Source organism: Prenolepis imparis, unplaced genomic scaffold, assembly GCF_030444845.1.
Source record: "Prenolepis imparis isolate NDT839.2.m4 unplaced genomic scaffold, iyPreImpa1.0 SCAF_5, whole genome shotgun sequence".
NCBI lineage: Eukaryota > Metazoa > Arthropoda > Insecta > Hymenoptera > Formicidae > Prenolepis > Prenolepis imparis.
The window spans coordinates 7,645,396-7,662,823 of record NW_028141163.1 but is presented as its reverse complement, the minus strand read 5'-3'; the positions used below and the strand labels follow the sequence as shown (position 1 = coordinate 7,662,823).

At 33.4% G+C, this 17,428-nt stretch overlaps 2 protein-coding genes across 6 annotated transcripts in view; one reads left to right on the top strand and one right to left on the bottom strand.

Annotated features, from left to right (window-relative positions):
* The window catches only part of Kair1d (Kainate-type ionotropic glutamate receptor subunit 1D), a 384,639-nt gene that overhangs the window by 41,583 nt on the left and 325,628 nt on the right, over window positions 1–17,428 (top strand). Inside the window, exons 5-6 of one of the 2 annotated variants that reach the window (XM_083038994.1) lie at window positions 14,673–14,899; window positions 14,985–15,026. The gene's annotated coding sequence lies outside the window, so the exon portion shown is untranslated. Of the gene's footprint in view, window positions 1–14,671; window positions 14,900–14,984; window positions 15,027–17,428 lie in introns of those variants that run through there. The other variant, XM_083038995.1, reaches the window with a different exon arrangement.
* The window catches only part of Notum (palmitoleoyl-protein carboxylesterase notum), a 209,316-nt gene that overhangs the window by 26,049 nt on the left and 165,839 nt on the right, over window positions 1–17,428 (bottom strand). The window contains exon 1 of one of the 4 annotated variants that reach the window (XM_083039014.1): window positions 7,805–7,834. The exons of 2 other annotated variants lie outside the window; for them this stretch is intronic. Coding sequence is in view for 1 of the 2 variants with exons in the window: in XM_083039011.1 (XP_082895137.1) it covers window positions 3,117–3,134 (18 nt within the window). In the remaining variant the exon portion in view is untranslated. Of the gene's footprint in view, window positions 1–3,116; window positions 3,985–7,804; window positions 7,835–17,428 lie in introns of those variants that run through there. One more of the 4 variants, XM_083039011.1, reaches the window with a different exon arrangement.

Here is a 17,428-nt window from a genome sequence, read left to right as displayed (position 1 = left end):
AACAAATATCACCTGTCCCAAACGGTCCACAGAAATTTTTGTGTTAATTTAACATAATACGGATATGTTAAATGGTGACACGAATATTGTGTTAATATTTTAACATAAAATAAATGCAAACTTCAAATAAACTTAAAATAAATTTTGTGTAAAATTAACATAGTTTTAATGTAAAAATTAACTAAAAAAATTGTTAATTTTACATTTTATTACCCCCACTTATATTATAAAGTAAAATTAACATTTTTTTTCTGTAAATTTTAACAGATAAATCTTGTCACTAATAATACGCAACATATTTATTGTGTAAAATTAAAAATAGATATACATTGTGTTATTTTTACACTTTTTTTTAGTTGTTTTAATAATTTAACATTTGAGTCCAATTAACATAACAGCAATATGTTAAATTAACACATGAATGTGTTAAATATTTAACACAAAAATTTTAACGGGGACCGTTTTTAACAAGAAAACACAAATTTTCAAACTGTGTAGGTATACATTTGCGTGTACATTTTACATTTAAGAAAATAAATAAAAACAGATAAAAATTATATATTATAAGACCTTGTCTGAGTGTTATTAAAATTCATAATCGAAAATAATTCAAATATTTTCAGAAACAGTAAATGTATATTAAAAACTGAATTTTGTCCGACTGACTTAACTAAAATGTAAAAACGACTTTTACCACAATATTTATTTAATAAAAGTGCAGTAAATAAAATGTTTTGAATGTAAATTGAACTCAAATATAGGTATAAAATATTAGGCTTTTCAAACATTCTTGAGTGAAAAAAATGCATGAAAAGCTATAATTTACAAAATTGAGAAAAAGTGAAAGTTCTATTTTGTTTATAACGAATGTTACATGTTTTCACCATTTATGTCCATTCACGCGACAAAGAGAAATTTTTGCTCGTTCTCTCTGAATTACAATTCTCTCCGAGTTTCCGTTCCTATGTAAATCATCGTGTGGTTACTGTTTGGAAAAAACATGGCATGTGTTTCGACAATACAAAACCACGGCTTAAATTTGGGAGTTTATACACAAGATATATAGCATAATATATATTAGTATAGCTAATAATCGAATACATTTTTGCCCTAAATTTTTACCAATTTTAGGAATTGTGCCATAATATTGTGAGAGAGGCGATAATATATCAAGCGAATAAATTTATTCCTCCTTTTTAATTTCGAACGGGGCCTTTAATACAAAAGTACGTATCGTGCGGCTGTCAGCGACAGACGGCGATAAATTTGCGGGAGAGAATCGCGTGCGATTCGCGCGCGAGTTTGTGGTTTATCCCATATACGCGGCTAGCTACCGCGATGATTTATCGCGTGCAGCAAGATCGCGTGCGTCCTCGCACGAATTGTATACGCCAAATCAAGCGCATCGTAGTCGGCTGTCCAGGAAGTCGACCGGTGATGTTGAGCTTACGCTCGAAATAGCTTCTCATCTAATGAGATTCAATCAACACCGTAATTAATGATGTTACTTGTGTTAATATTTATAGCATGTTCGCGTACTATATTGCATAGAAACACCAATTAAATTCAATCTAATTATTCATTAAAATCAAAATTTTAACTATGCGTAATAACTAATCTCGTTTAATTAATTTAAATTTAATTTAAATTAATTTATCTTATGTATTATATCGTCTTTTGTAATTATTTGTGGAAAAGCAATTATTTGTCTAATGAAGATCAGATAATCATGACGAAATATCCAGTCTAAAAAAATTTGACAGAGTTGACAGTCATACGATTGCATTGAATGACTTTAATTGCATATAAATATCGGTTTCAGGGATGTCCCTTTAATTATTTCGCCTGACATCTTTGTATCTTGACAAAATTGACGAGCGATCTACATATATAATCCTTCATAAAAGCGTTATTATTGTTATTCACTGATCTATCATATGTCCCGCTTTTGCGACTACAAAGAAGGCGCCGTATACTTTGACGCGTGTAAGCGTTCCCGTCACGCGCGAAGAGGATTAAAAATATCAAAGCGAGCGCAGTAGCAAAGAGAGAGAAAGAGAGAGAGCAAATCGTCGTGCGCGAGGGGACAAAAGCGCACGGAAGCGCAGAGGGTGAAGGAGGATTTCCGAGGGCGGCGGCCGCTGAGGTCAAATAACCTCCGGAGAATCCGCGACTGGTACCGGGAGTTTTGAACCAGGCGGGTGCTCAAAGGCTTTCGTTAAATCGTACTTAAAAGTTAAAGGCCGTGCTATATGCGAGATATTTAATCACACAGAAAGATACCGGCGAGGGGAGGGAAGGGGTGTAGGAGGGGAAACCTGGAGGGACGTGGTGTGAAACGGACGGTGGATATATCCGTGAAAGCAGAATCTCCAGATGATCAAAGAGCGTTAAAAGAGGATTGGGTTGCCTCGGCGCTACTCGTCTTACGAAGCTTCCATGGAAGCGCGCGTGTATATGTTAAGGAGGAATTAATGCAAAGGACATTCGCCCCTCGTTGTTAATGATGCATTGGCGTCACATTTTCTTCTTAGTCGCACTACGCGCGCGCGAATATGCAGATCTTCTAATTTATTTCGGAGAGATTTGATCTTATTTATGATTTTATTTATATTATATTGATCTTTATTTTTTTTTTACATGAGAAAATTTTATGTACAATTTTAATGACAGAAGTGTCTTTGATTATTTTAATTGTTGTTAAACTAGAATATAGTTCTATATTTTAGAATACAAATAAATTTTATAAAAATGTAATAATGTTTTTTTACAAATTTATATTTTTAAAATTTTTATTTTAAAATATAAAACAATACTTCAATTTAACGACAATTAAAATAATCAATTATGTATATTTACGCATACTTAATATTAATACTGTATTATATATATATATATATATATATATATATATAAAATATTAATTTATAAGATTGCATGGAAAGATTTTTTAAAAATTTATGTGAATATAATTAATATTTTTTTTTTATTCAAAATGAGGCATATGCATTATGGTAACTTTTGCAATCACTATTGCTTCAAAAGTTAGATAGCGAAGTTGTGGTAAAATTGCGAGATACATTGTTTAGGTAAATAAAAAAAAAATTTCGACTCACCTGCACCTCCATCTTCATCTTGATCCACCCTCCAATAACAAATGCAATCGCTGTTCACGCGACAAATCTTCGTTTCTTTATTCACATACGACTATCGCAGTCCATGTCGATCACCTTCAATCCATGCGCGTGCACCAGCGTGGGTTTATCCTCACGCGGATCATCCTAGTCTCATCAGAGAATCACCGAGCACCGTGTCTTTTCGTTGATCCATTCATATCATCGATGGTGGTATCAAGTTGATGGAAGGCTGCACTTCTTCGATTGAATATTCCGCACGATGACGATGCAATGACAATTTAAAAACGTTTCAAGAAGGGGTTGGAGATATATTTGATGAGAGAGTCACGTGGTGCGCATCTGCGGTACGCGCCAACTCTCTTCCTTAGCGTCCCGCTTGACGGTTCGGAGCACACTGCCGTCACTTTCTGCTTCAGCCTGCTTTTCCTTTTATTCTTGCCTCCTTCTTTGCTCCTTTCGCCGATGCACCCTTCTTCTTCCGAAGGCACGAGGAACCGAGTACGCGCACGTGCCGGGCACGATCGACGAACTAACAGCGACTGACACCTCCTCTTCTTCTCGCCCGATATTATTTCCTTTTTTCTTCTCCTTACTTGCTTTCGAATTTTTAGGCCTTCTCTTCGAATTCGCGATTTTTATACAAAATCAAACATCATATTTATATTAATTATAGATTGTAGAGCAATTTTTGAGTACGTGAGAGACTGTCTCAGTAAGAGATTTAATTGCAGTTGTAATAATTTGATTAATCGAAACCAAGAGGGAAAATGATTTTTTGGCACGCATTTACGTGATCTTCCTATGGGAGAAATCGCTGTGAACTGTTCGATGCTCCTTGCACCGTCGGAGTCGGGGACCGACTGACAATCGGCCCAGCTCAAACTGCGCCAAGTAAGCAGCAAGAGCACAATAGCGAGAGGGGTAGGGGAGAATGAGAAGGAGAGAATGAGAGGGAAAGAGCAAGAGAGAGAAAGCGATAAAATAGAGTAGACTGGAGGACGGTGGAGAGGAACGTTGGTTCTCACCACCACGTGTAGGGTGTTGTTTTGGCTGCGACGAGGTCGCGCAATCATTACGGTCGCTTCAGTATCGATTTCGCCAAATATTTTTTTTGCACCGCGCCTTTGTTATATTTCTTGATTATATTTTACTTATATTTATATTGTTACATTTCTGAATTATATTTCATCAATTTGATGATATTAAATATTTATATTTTGATTAAAGATTAAATTAAAAGAATCTATATGGAAAACTTATGTAAAGGTATATTAAAATAACTTTTTTATACTTTTCGAAGTTTTTTTATTTTTCATGTGTTCAGTATATTTTAAAATAAAAGGAAACTATTAATTTAAAAATATGATTTGCTTTTCCGTTTATTTTACTTAACAATATTTGAATTCAATAAATTAATTTTTATAATCGATATATATGGCTAATTGAGATGGTTACTGTAACAGAGTGAAATGTGCGGCATATCGCAATTTCAATTAGTAAAATTATTGATTCATGATTGTATTTATATGCGTTCTTTAATATGGAATAGGTAAAGCTAATTATGACAATAATGAAAACACACATCTCGCATAAAGTATCGAAATTTATTCCAATGACAAAAAGTTAATAATCATGTTAAATCATTTAAAAGTAATAATAATTATCAAATATCAATTAAAAAATCATAATAATCTATTAATTTTATAATTCGATTTTTAGGATTATTTCGTGCATTGTTTCCTTTTTTTTATAAAAATGCATATAATATATAATCATGAATATATCAGTACGAAACATGATGTAATATTAATACTATCGTTATATATAAAGAAGACCGATAAATGTCTCACAGATAGGTCCGTCTGATTTATTTCTGCATTTCTATTAACGTGATTACATTTAAATATTTGACTTTTGATTAATAGCTAATTCGTTTGAAATAATTGTATATGCGCGATCAGTAATAAGTTCAATGATATTATCGCACCCCATTTTCCGTGTATGCATTTGCATAAAGCCTTGAATTAATTTGTTATTCATTCATCGCCACCAGAGAAGTTATTATCCGCGATATTGTTGACATCGTAGTATCGCACAATATTTGCATGCAATATTACATAGCGGTGGAAAATCGCCGAGCTGGTGTATTGTTAGAACCATTTTTTCGCGTAATTGCGGTTTAAACGTTTTTATGGTTTATTTTATCATCGCATTGAACGCATCGGATATTCAATTAACAAATGGTGCGCTGTCTATTGTCCATGTTTACTGATTTTTTTCATCCGTTTCTCTTGGTAATTGAAACTTAAATTTGCAATTTTACTCGGCAACCACCACAATTCATAACATTATATGAATATTGCACAAACATGGCGCTTATTATTTTTTATCTAATAAAAAAAGTAAGAATTCGGATATTTAATCAAATGTATTAGTTTATTAAAAAAAATAAGAGATTAATAATGCACCAGTCATTCACATATTATAATTTTTGCACAAAATAAATATATTGAGAAGAGTGTGTAGTCAAGATTCCTTTAATTTCTAATTTTCTAAATTTCTTTAATTTTACAACGACATACGTCCTCAGTTCTTAATAAATATTTTTGAATATAAAAATATGTTAGTTTATATACAAATTATGATAAGTAATAAATGATAGATCATAGAAAATTCTGGCTTCAAATTCGTTCAAATGCGGCCTTCTGATTTCCCTGATATTTGCATCCTGGTCTTAATCACGTTCCTATCTCGCTACAATTAATTTCCGACGCATCGCAGCAATTAACAGTCTAATTTACGCAATTCGCTGCGAGCGGCGCGTCGCTTTTTCGAGCGCTATGGTTGACCGCCGCAAATAACCATGGTGTACCGTGACGCTGTCATCTCCGTTGTTTGTCCCGAACATCGTTGACGAAAGATCAAAGCTCAAAGTATTCGAACTCGCCGACAAAGGCAGCCGACGACAGCAGGCGTGCTTTTCGTGAAGCTGCAATTCTTTTTCTGTGCCTTCGATGAGAAGGGTAACACGATTGATCTGCCATTAGGTCACGGTGGACACTTCTCACTCAAAAACGGCAGTAGTTAGGGAATCCCTGACACGTTTACGATAGCCATCCCTTGCTCCTATCCGACTCTCTGGCTTCTCGTCGCCACAGTAATCGGTCGGCATTAATCTTAAGAATAGAGTAAGTGGGAGGTATCGACCTTCGTCGAGGTCGCGGCTCGTTCATGGAGTTAATGCAAATTGCGCGCGGGAATCTTACGACTAGTAATGAGGAGGCTCCCTTGATCGTCGGTTATTTAGCGATGGGGCAATTTACAAGCCGCGTTATTAGAAAGCGGTAGACTCATGCAAAAGGGATATCTCTCCTCTTTGCAGTCGCGGGATCATATGGCTAGCAATAGTTGACCTTTAAGAGCATTCTATTGCGGATTTGCACTTAAAGGTGCAAGATCCATTTCCGTCTGTTACTTTTCTCTTGTAAACAATTGATAAATTATTTTTAAATGATCAATTTCTTTAAATTTCTTTAAATCCTTTAGTAGTATATAGTTATGTATCTAGTGGTATAAATATCTGATTATATTTTTTGTGTAAGAAATATTTAATCTTTAATATATAATAATTAGGAAATATATTTTGATTAAAGAATGTATAAAGAATATATATTTATTTTTTATTATTATTTTGTTGGAAATCTCTAGGATATTAAGAGAGAAGTAAAGTTTAAAAATTATTATATTTATTATATAATTAATCATAAATATTTGAATTTATCCATTATTTTTTTTGCAGAATTTATGTTTTAATTATTTGTTATTTTTGATTCATTGTCAAATAGATTGAAAGTTAGCATACGCGCAATAATTTAATTAATTTTAGCAAACTTATAAATCTGAATAAGCAATAATTTTGTAATCTCTAAATAAATATATAATTGATTATATATCCGATATTTATATATATAAAATAATCTCATAATAAGTTTTTGACTAAATCGGTCCTTATTTCGACAAGATGCTTTTTAGAATAGGATTAACAGGGACAAAAGAGAGAAGCGTTCATTCAGTGGAAAAGTTTAAGTTTCGAGACTCGCGACTTATTCGTTCATTCTTCGCTTTTTCGCTCGATGATTCAAAATTGGGAATAAATTAGTGACAATACCGAATACTAATAGGAATATACTGTATGTGACTATGAGAGGTGTTCTTGTTCAACTTGTTATTGTTATCACTACGTCGTTAATGTTCGCGCAAAAAGAGCTCGTATACCTTGCCACCACGTTAATGACATGTAACGAGATAAGGTATATATGCGTACTAACTATGTCCGCTATGAAAGCCAGTAGTCTATCGCGACGGGGTGTTCGTCGAGTAGCGCGCGTATTCATTGTTAGATACTTACGAGCGAGCAAGGAGAAGAAGAGAAGAGGAGAGTCGGACAGTTGTTGTGTGTGAGGGAGAGAAGAAGGTAGAGGAGCGTGAAAAAGTCCACTCTCGAAAAACGGGTTTGCGGTGCCGCGGGTGCTGCCGGGTGCGTTGTAGTTTATCGTCAGAATCGTGTAGCACGTTACGGTACACCGCGATCATTAGCAGCTAGAAACCGCCTGCTCTGCCGGCGGGAAGGCTGTACGATATACTCTTTTGATATTCGTCGTACTTACTCTTTACACTGCGGCCGAGTCACGGATCCTTCGTGAGGTCATGAGTTCAACAAAGAAAATAGAATAAAAATTTATTTATTTCTGAATAATACCTTTGCGACAGCATAAAAATATAATGAACCAATGCATAAGTAGTAAAAATGGACACTATATGAAATGACAATTTATAGCATGAAAAATTGTGATTATATATATATTCTGCGAAAATAAAATTTTCTGAAAATGGAGAGCAGAGAGTGTAATATAAAAGAGGATATATGACAGAATTCCAACCGAGATAGAGGATCAAATAGGGAGATAGAGTTAAAATTTATTATTTCTTAAAATGTGTATTTGGATATGTTAAAAATGTAAATGGACCAATATATAAATAGTAAAGATGGACATCATAAAACAACAATTTATAACATGAAAAGGTTTCTAAAAATAAACCGGAGTGCAATATAAAAGAGAAAGAATTAAAAACAGAAATATAATAGAAAAATAAAATAGTATGTCTATAAAAAATTAAATATTGTAGATTAATGATAAAGTAAAATTATTATTTATTTTATACAGGGTGTCCCAGAATGATGGGGACTAAATTCGTGTGCAGATTTTGGGGATCATTTGGAGACGATTTTTCCTCAGCAAAAATGTCGAGACACCAATAATTTTCGCGTTATAAGCGATTGAAAATAAAGGGTTTTTCACAAACTAAGCCTTGTGGAAATAAACTAATAATAAATTCACATTCTTCAGTTAATTTTAGGTAGAGTTTACTTTAATAGAATTTTAATTTAAGGCTTAGTTACAAATATACATGATGGCAAAAATTGGAAACATGCAAAAAATAATGACCTCCCTCGACATTTTCGCTGAGGAAAAATCGTCTCCAAATGATCCCAGGAATCTGCACACGAATTTAGTCCCCATTATTCTGGGACACTCTGTATATACATATATAGCATTTATATTAAAAATTTCATTAATTGATTTTTCAAGTCAGACATTATAATGAAATTGTTATTATAATATAGCATATATAAGGTACAAGCACAGAATTATTAAATTTTGTTCTTCTATATAACTCTTTGGAAGTATATGAGCCTGTTACTTAAACTTATTTTAAATTATTGATTAACTATTCTATTTTTTGTTGGCTCTTATATTCTTTCAAGTTTATAATATTTTGTAGAGAGTTTCTCGTAAAACTTCGAAAACACTATTCTCTTGAATGCGCTAAACAAATGATTCCTCCTCCCTCTCCACCGCCTTTTGCGTTTCAGCATCTGGCGCCGTACTGTTTCCTACTTACATTAGAATTTCAGTGGAATTTCGACCGTGGCTTAACATGGTATCTCCCGACTGACCGAATCTGAATTTCAGTTTTACCCAAATTTGGCTTTCGCCCGGGCACGACACCCGGCGACGACAGTTCGTATTTGCGTACCGCAAGCCGCGCATAAATAAATAAATGAATATGAGAGCGTAATGGCCGATAAGTAAATTTGCGTAGAGACTTCGCGTTATACATCCTGTGCGAATATCGAGCGCGCGTTTCTACTTCCCTTGATCTCATCGTATCTTTGAATGTCGAGAAGATCGAGTAAAACACGATATCTAGAAAGGCGGCGATCAAAGCGATCAACATGATGTTATTAGCGAAGAACGTGTTGTTGTAATATTACCGTATCGAATTAACGATAAGCAAAAGATCAAGAGTCGGGCATCGGGGACTCTTTTTGTGAGTCATCGTCGAACCGGTCGATACCAATTTAGACCGATTCGGAGTCGAAATGATCCGACTTCATGCTCAAAAGGCGCCAAGGATGTTCTCGATGAACGTCCACTCACGATCTTGTTTTATATTCATAAACGGCAAATTCGTCCAGATTCAATGACAAGAGTTATATATTTAGTGTGGTTATCTTCTTGATTATGGAATTACAAGCTAAAATTGTATATATGATATATATGTATACACAAAATTAATTTTATTGAATAAAAAACTTCAAATATATTTAATATATATTATAATATATATATTAAAATATATTTAATGCTTTAATTCAATGAAATTAATTTTGTATACACAAATATATTGTATACACAAATATATTGTATACACAAATATATTGTATCTTACAATAGATAATTGCCAAATTAAAAATGCCATAACAAAACCGACTATTTAATGGATATAACATAATGAAGCGGAAATTAAAAACATTATAGTTTAAATATATATTATACGGTACGCATGTGCACAGATACGCTTTTCAAGAGACCGATAATCACGGCCTATTCTTCTGTTAATGACGTACGCGATGCAATTACGCGACGAACAATATCCATTTTACTAGGATAATAGACAAAACAAATTATGATGTTGGTGCGCCACTGTTCAAGCATTGGTATTATAATCGAGTTATAAGAGATCATAATTAAACAATGAAATCACATTGTGCAGAAATAAAGTAATATATGTCGTCGAGCCATGTTTTGTCGAGTCATTAAAATCCAGATGCAACGTTAAATGTTTGTATTACAATTGTACTTTCAATCAATGATCAAATAAATTCATATAAATTTTTTTTCTTTCATTATATTCAAATAAATTCTTATTGCAAATAAATTCAGTTACTAAATTTTTATTCACAATTTTTTTTTCTCTTCAGCATTTGTCTATTTTATTTATGTCCCTACTTTTTATATAATAATTAATGATAGAAATGCTATTTATATACTATTGTGCTATTTAATAATGTATAGAAATTATTTGAATTAGATTATTATAAAGGTTTATTATAAAGGTAAAATTCGTGCAAAATATTTTTGTAAATCTTGTGTATATTTCTGTATACATATACATATTGTATATAATATTATTCCATTTTCAATTTTAATTTATATTATTTTCAATAACAACTCGGCATATTTTCTGATATTTTTAGCAATTAACGAATAAATAATTCTAACAAAAATATAATACAATAAATTAATTCTGCGCAATGGCGAGTCGCAGTCATACGATCATTCCCGTAGAGTTTTGATACTAACAGGCTCAGAAAAAATATATATACATATATATATATATATATATATATATATATATATATATATATGACGAGGGAGTTGCGACCAGGTGTATAGTAGTTGAAGAAAGGGGGGGAGGTTCTCTCGTGGAATATAGGAGGAGAATGTCTCGGAGGGAAGTCGGCTCCTTTCATCCCTTCCTTGGCGCCCTACCTCTTGTTTATCTCTTTTTTCTTGTTCTGCCCCCTTGTTGCTTCAGCGATGCCGCCGGTACACCGTGGCCGAACCGTCACAATCGCGGAGAAGTGATAGCGACCTCGCGATATCCTCTTCGACTAAATCGGAGAGAATTATGAGAGCAAAATTCAGAGCGCGCCGAGGATTTTCTTGAAGTGCTGCCAAGCATACATATTCTTATAAAGGGGCTCGACAGCGCTCGTGATTATCATTAATTTTCACGCTTAGAGCGCGGCTGTTATTGCAGTGAAAATTGATGATAATAACGCTTTTATAATCCTGTAATGTAAACGGTGTCTGTCAGTATCGCTTGTAAGAGCTCAGATATTAACACAATAACGTTTACGCGATTATCGCAGGTGGTTTCCGAAATTTTTCTACGTTAGCTTAATTTACGTTTCGTGGAGCCTGGTATTTTTTTACGTTACAATTAATTTATATGTCTCTTTTAATTAAAAAGTTTATTTAATTGACATGTCTAGTTTTTGTGGTATTTGGCTACTGAATTGATTAATATAGTTACGAATACAAAACTGGACACTGCACACGTGTACAAATGTAGCTAAATTGGCTTTTCACTGTTGTTATCCTCGTCCATCGGTGAAGACAATTGTGGCTTTGCACCGCAGAGTCAGGCAGCAGGACTGTAACAAAACACAATTACAAGCTCTTAATGTTTAAAGTATCTTCCCATTGTGCCGCAAATTTCTAGCTAATTAAATTAAATGCAGCATGTGAGGTTGTACATAGAATAAAGGATTTGGAGAAAATGACATAAACGAAGCACAAATTTGGGATAATAACTGTTTGTTCATTTTGCTCGTCATATACTCAAAATATGAAAAAGAATAATATAAACTGTTTGACATCAAAATAATATTAGAATTTATTGTGAAAATCTTCAGTAAATATCTGCTAGATTTATGCAGATTATTAAAAAGTCTATTTATATGTATATGAATCAACAAAGAAGAAAATTTCTTATATTTTAATCTTAACAAATCTAGATACATTTAATACAATTGTGGCTGAAAGTTATTATTATTGCAGAAACATATTGTAGCTGAAATATTTATTGTATATGTATGTACATATTGAAGGCTATATTTTATATATCTATTATTTTTTGATAAGATTCAGATTCAGTGTCATTAATATTTTTCTTAAAGCAATATTCCTTTAGTTTCTCAGTTTTGAAAGGACTCATTTATTGAAATAAACTTTTTCAAGACATTTATACGATGGTTAAAACTGCGCGCGTTTAATTTTTTTAAAAATATAAAATTAATAAGACGATTTCGCGCATACATGGACGAACAAATAGAGTACGGGGTGATGAGTTACCGAGACACGTCGTTGCCAAAGAGGATACCCGGCTGCCGGTGGGGGTAATGAGAATACTCGTAAAGGATAAGAGGAGGAAGGAACGAGCCGTTTACTCGCACGCCTGACGGAGGCAGGTGTACGTCGTGGCTGTCGGCACGTTTGATGTTGGCCACGCAGCTTCGTGGAGAACGGGGGGATGCGTATGTCGCGCTTGAATCGGTGATGCGTGCGCATGCCAAGGGGGTGGGGTGGAAGAGAAGCAGTGCGGTCAACGAAACGGAAACTCTCGGGAAGGACGAAGAGAACGGGGCCGATGGGGAGAGATGGGAAGAAGGGGGAGGCGATAAGAGAAATGTGGAATCAAAGAAACAGAAAGAGAAGAGTAATAAAAATGCGGCTTCAGGGAGCCAGGAAAAGGTGAGGCTGAGGGGGTGAGAAAGGGGATGAGAAAAGACGCGATATCGCGAGACGATGAAGAGGAGGAATCTCAGCGAAAAAAGAAAATTAAAATGACGGAGGATAAAGGCGATCGGGCGGAAATCAAATAGTGCGAGAGTGCCGAATGGATGAGTCTCGGTGAATGAATGAGATAATGATGGCTGGTTGATGACGATACGTCATGATAAGTGAGCGAGTTATTGGATCGGAGAAATTATTATTACACTTGAGTTGTTCTTAGACATAAATGACTATTTATGATAACGTTTCGTAAAATTTATCGACGGTTCAATAAACTACGCTACTGCGTTCATGAAAGGTTAAAAAATGACCCTCACTTTTTTAAGAAAAAATCGCTTGGTTGAAACATGGAAATTGATAGACTCAGAATATACATATTAAGAATTATAGTAATATAATATAGTATAGTACCTCATTTATGCAAGCATCTTCAAATCATAAGAAAATAGTATTAATTAGTATATATAGTAATAGTAAGTTAATATATAATTAAAACCACACGAGAGATCGAAACGGTTGACTAAAGAGAAGAAAAGTAGAGAGAGAAAGAAAGAGAAAAAGAGAGAGAATGGCGACAAGAATGTAAAAGGAGACGGCCGGAGAGTGAGAATATCAAAGAAACGATAAGGGATGGGGCGAGAAAGGGGGAAGAATTACGATGGACTACTATTATGTAAACATCGAAGTAGCTTTCATCTTGCCGCCGTATGTCCGCCGCCGCAGAGCTGACCTATAACTTCAACTCTGAATCGGGAGAACCATCGAAAAATGGTCCATTCGCGAAATTACCATGGGAAGCTGAATCGATGACCCCTGCCCTACGTGAAAAATACATAAGTCGTTAACGAGGTCTCGAGATACTTATCCCCAGATTATCTTTGAATTTCTTGATTCGAGGTAAAGATAGGATCATTCATTATAGCTTATCATGATATATCATGACTGTCTATTTTATTTTCTAGAAATAAAGAGAAAAATGTTTAAAGGGTTTGATATAAAAAAGCTGTAAATGTCATGTTTTTGCATTATCTTTCGTTGAAAAAGATTTCATTTACCAGAACTAATAGCGTTGTAAAAAGCTGTAGACAACTGCAAGTGATACTACCTCTGCAGGTAGTATAATAGATATTTATGAGACTCTTTATGTGAAATATATAAATATGAAATATATACATATAAAATAAACATAAAAAAAGTTCTCTGTATTCTTTCAAATGACTGTAATTACAAATGTACTTTATTTTTTTCAAATTTCTCGTCGACATATTTTTTCCACAATACAAAATTTATCAGCCTAGAACAATACAAGCACGCGTCATTCTTCGATTTTATGTTAAAATTCTTTTATTAGATATCTAATGATATTAAAAAAAAATAATAATAAAGTTTGTTTAAATTCGATTAATATTTTTTCACAGAAATCAGCTGATTAAAGCGTTAATTTGCTAATTAAATTTTAAAATAATAAAATATAGTAAAAAATTAAAATAGTAATAGGTTGTAAATAAAATATGTTATAATACCTTATTTTCGATTAATATTTTTTGACAGGAATCAGCTGATAACTGTCAAAAATATTAATCGAGTTTAAAGTATTATAACATATTTTATTTAAAACATATTATTATTTTAATTTTTATAACATATTATTTTAAAAATTAATTAGCAATTTAACGTTTTAATCAGCTGATTTCTGTCAAAAAGTATTAATAAAATGAAAATTTGCTAATTAAATATTCTAGCTTACATATTTATATTTATATTGTGTATGTTATAATGCGAAATAATAAGATTATTCTAATATATGTATGTATTTTATTTGTTACAGGTAGCATCGCGATACACAGTGCGCTTCACGCGTCGTATGTCGGGAGTGCCGTGTAAAGTGTTGCGGGTCGGGAGTGCCGTGTAAAGTTTCGCGTGTCGGGTCTGCCGCGTAAAGTCTCGGACAATCGTAATTATTCGTGTTTTCGCGAGTGTCATAAGTGCTACGAAGGACCAAGAGAGGAGGAGGAGGCCCGGGGAGGCATCGGGCGACAACGGGGCAATTATGAGGTATGCAAAAACATTTTTGCTAAACTGCATCGTTTATGAGATATTCGACACACACATATACATAATTTGAATATTTTGTTTTCAGATCAATGTGCTGTGTACTACAACTCCGCTATTGCACGTGTCGGTGAGTGAGAAATTTATTTTATAACATTTCTATAGCGGTATAATGGGTGTGTATATAATATATTGAAAATATTGAAATAGTAACATGTTTTAAATAATATTAATTTTAAATAATATATAAATATGTTTTAAATAATATAAATTTTATCAATATTAATCAATGTTTACGTAATTTATGATAAAAGGAACTATTAACGATAGCAAATTTTATGTAATAATATAGTTTATTTCTATAATAATTGTATTCTATTTATTGCAATTGCGTTTACATGATCGCATAATTTCAGTACTGAATGTTTTATTGACTGAATGTGTAAATCATTTATCATAATGGATTAATGATTTTCGTTCTGCTTGATGCAGTATTGCCGAAACGTTAGCAATATAATTATTTACATACCCAGGATATACCTTTATTAGTTCAGGATATTAATTTGTCGTACACAATATTATCACATAATGGAAATATTACAAATATTTCGATATTAGAAAATTAGAAATATTCCTTTTTAATAAGAAATATTATATTTCGCAAAAAAGTTCTTAATTTACTCGTTAGCATATTCGAAATTATTGACACAAATTATAGCGATTATCAGAGAAAGAGATAGATTGATAGAAACAGCTGTTTTTATCTGTCACGTTCATAGAACAAAAAAAAAGGCGTAAATAAATTTGCGAAATAAATAGCTCTCTGGTGTTTGCTGTGCATCAATTAAAAATGTCGAAAGAAAACAACCATCCCGGTGGTGATAGTCCGCAAATTTCGCAATATATTCCTCGTTGTTGTTGCCGAGTTGCAAATCTTGCTGAGTGAAATTTTCCGGTCTGTTACAATTGCGCTACATGCATCAGTCGTCATTAAACGAGTTTTTCGATTTTATATACGATCGCAAGAAAATAACTTTCAATAGGGGCTGCGGCCCATCGAACCAGCCATCGATACGCTGTTTGCACGCGCGCGTACATACACGAGATGAAACGAGACAACATATCGAAACGAGAGGAAAAAAGTGATATTAAAGTGCGACCACCAGCGCCGACGCGCCTTTAATTATTATTCTATGATTTGCGCGCGCATATATGTACAGAAATTTCGTCGGATGCGCAGTCGAACATCGGTCCGAACCCTGGCAATCGTTCTGAATATTATGGGAGAGAGGGAGGAGGCGGGAGGACGGTTGTACGTGTGCGTCCGTGTGCCAAATAAATATCGATAATGCCTTTTCGGTGCCTTTTCGCGAAAACGAGTCCGTCCATGGGGCCCATAAGCCTCTACTTTATTGTTATTACGACGGCCGACGCCGACGCCACGCCGCATCGTTTCTTGGGGCAAAATCGCCGCGGTACAAGCACCCGATAAATTAATGTAATGCTCGCTGATGGCTAGAAGTTATTGCGCGAGTGTGCATACACACGCCCTTCCCGACAATCATCCTCATATGCAAATATGGAATGGCACGCGGTTCGTCGAAATTAATGTCAAGGATTTGGAGGAAGCAAAATTACGTCCGCTTTCTGTCGGCCGGCGCTCATAACAATCCGTTCGTTGATAGAATTATTTACCTCTTGAGTGTTAGGAAAATATGTATTATTTGCGCCAAAAATGTTTTTGATAAAAGGGGATTTTTGAATTCGTTGTATGTGAAAATTACTCCTCGTGATTTTTTTCTGCCACTATGAATCCAAATAGTTATGAGCTTCAATATAATAGAAAAATCCGAAAAATTATTCAATTTGCATAAAAATGATTCTCAGGATATTTTTAAGGTAGATTTTACTATGGATTTAAAAATGCTAATTATCAAATTTAAGATGGCAATTCTCTCCAACATGACAATTAAAAAATCCAAAAGCATGTAAAGAATTTTATTTAATTTTTTTCGTACACATATTCATTCAATATAATAATATTGAAAAAATATTCATATGTCAGATATGTTTATATCCATTCATATGATGTTCAGATACTTAATTTGATCGGGATAGATTTAATGTAATAATTTATAGAATTTAGAAAAATATATAAATAGAATGCTCACAGCTGGTTCTTAATATGCATAGATAGATAGATGTATAACATGTATTGTATAAAGCTTTTAGCTTTTTGAATTTACAGCTACAGAAAAAATCACGAGAAATAGTTTTCACATACGAATTCAAGAACCTCTTTCATCAAAAACATTTTTGACAGAACAACGAATATATGCATATTAAACTTCAAAAGTTAACTAATAATATTTTAATATAATTTTTTTCGCGTATAAATCTAAATTAAAAAAAAGAATTTCTAAAATTTCTTTAAACTTTCTCAATTTCGATAGAGGAATTCTATATGGATGAAAGTTTGTTGAATTGTTGTGGAATTTTAGCAGCTTGAAAAAACGCGCTATTCGCTTTTCG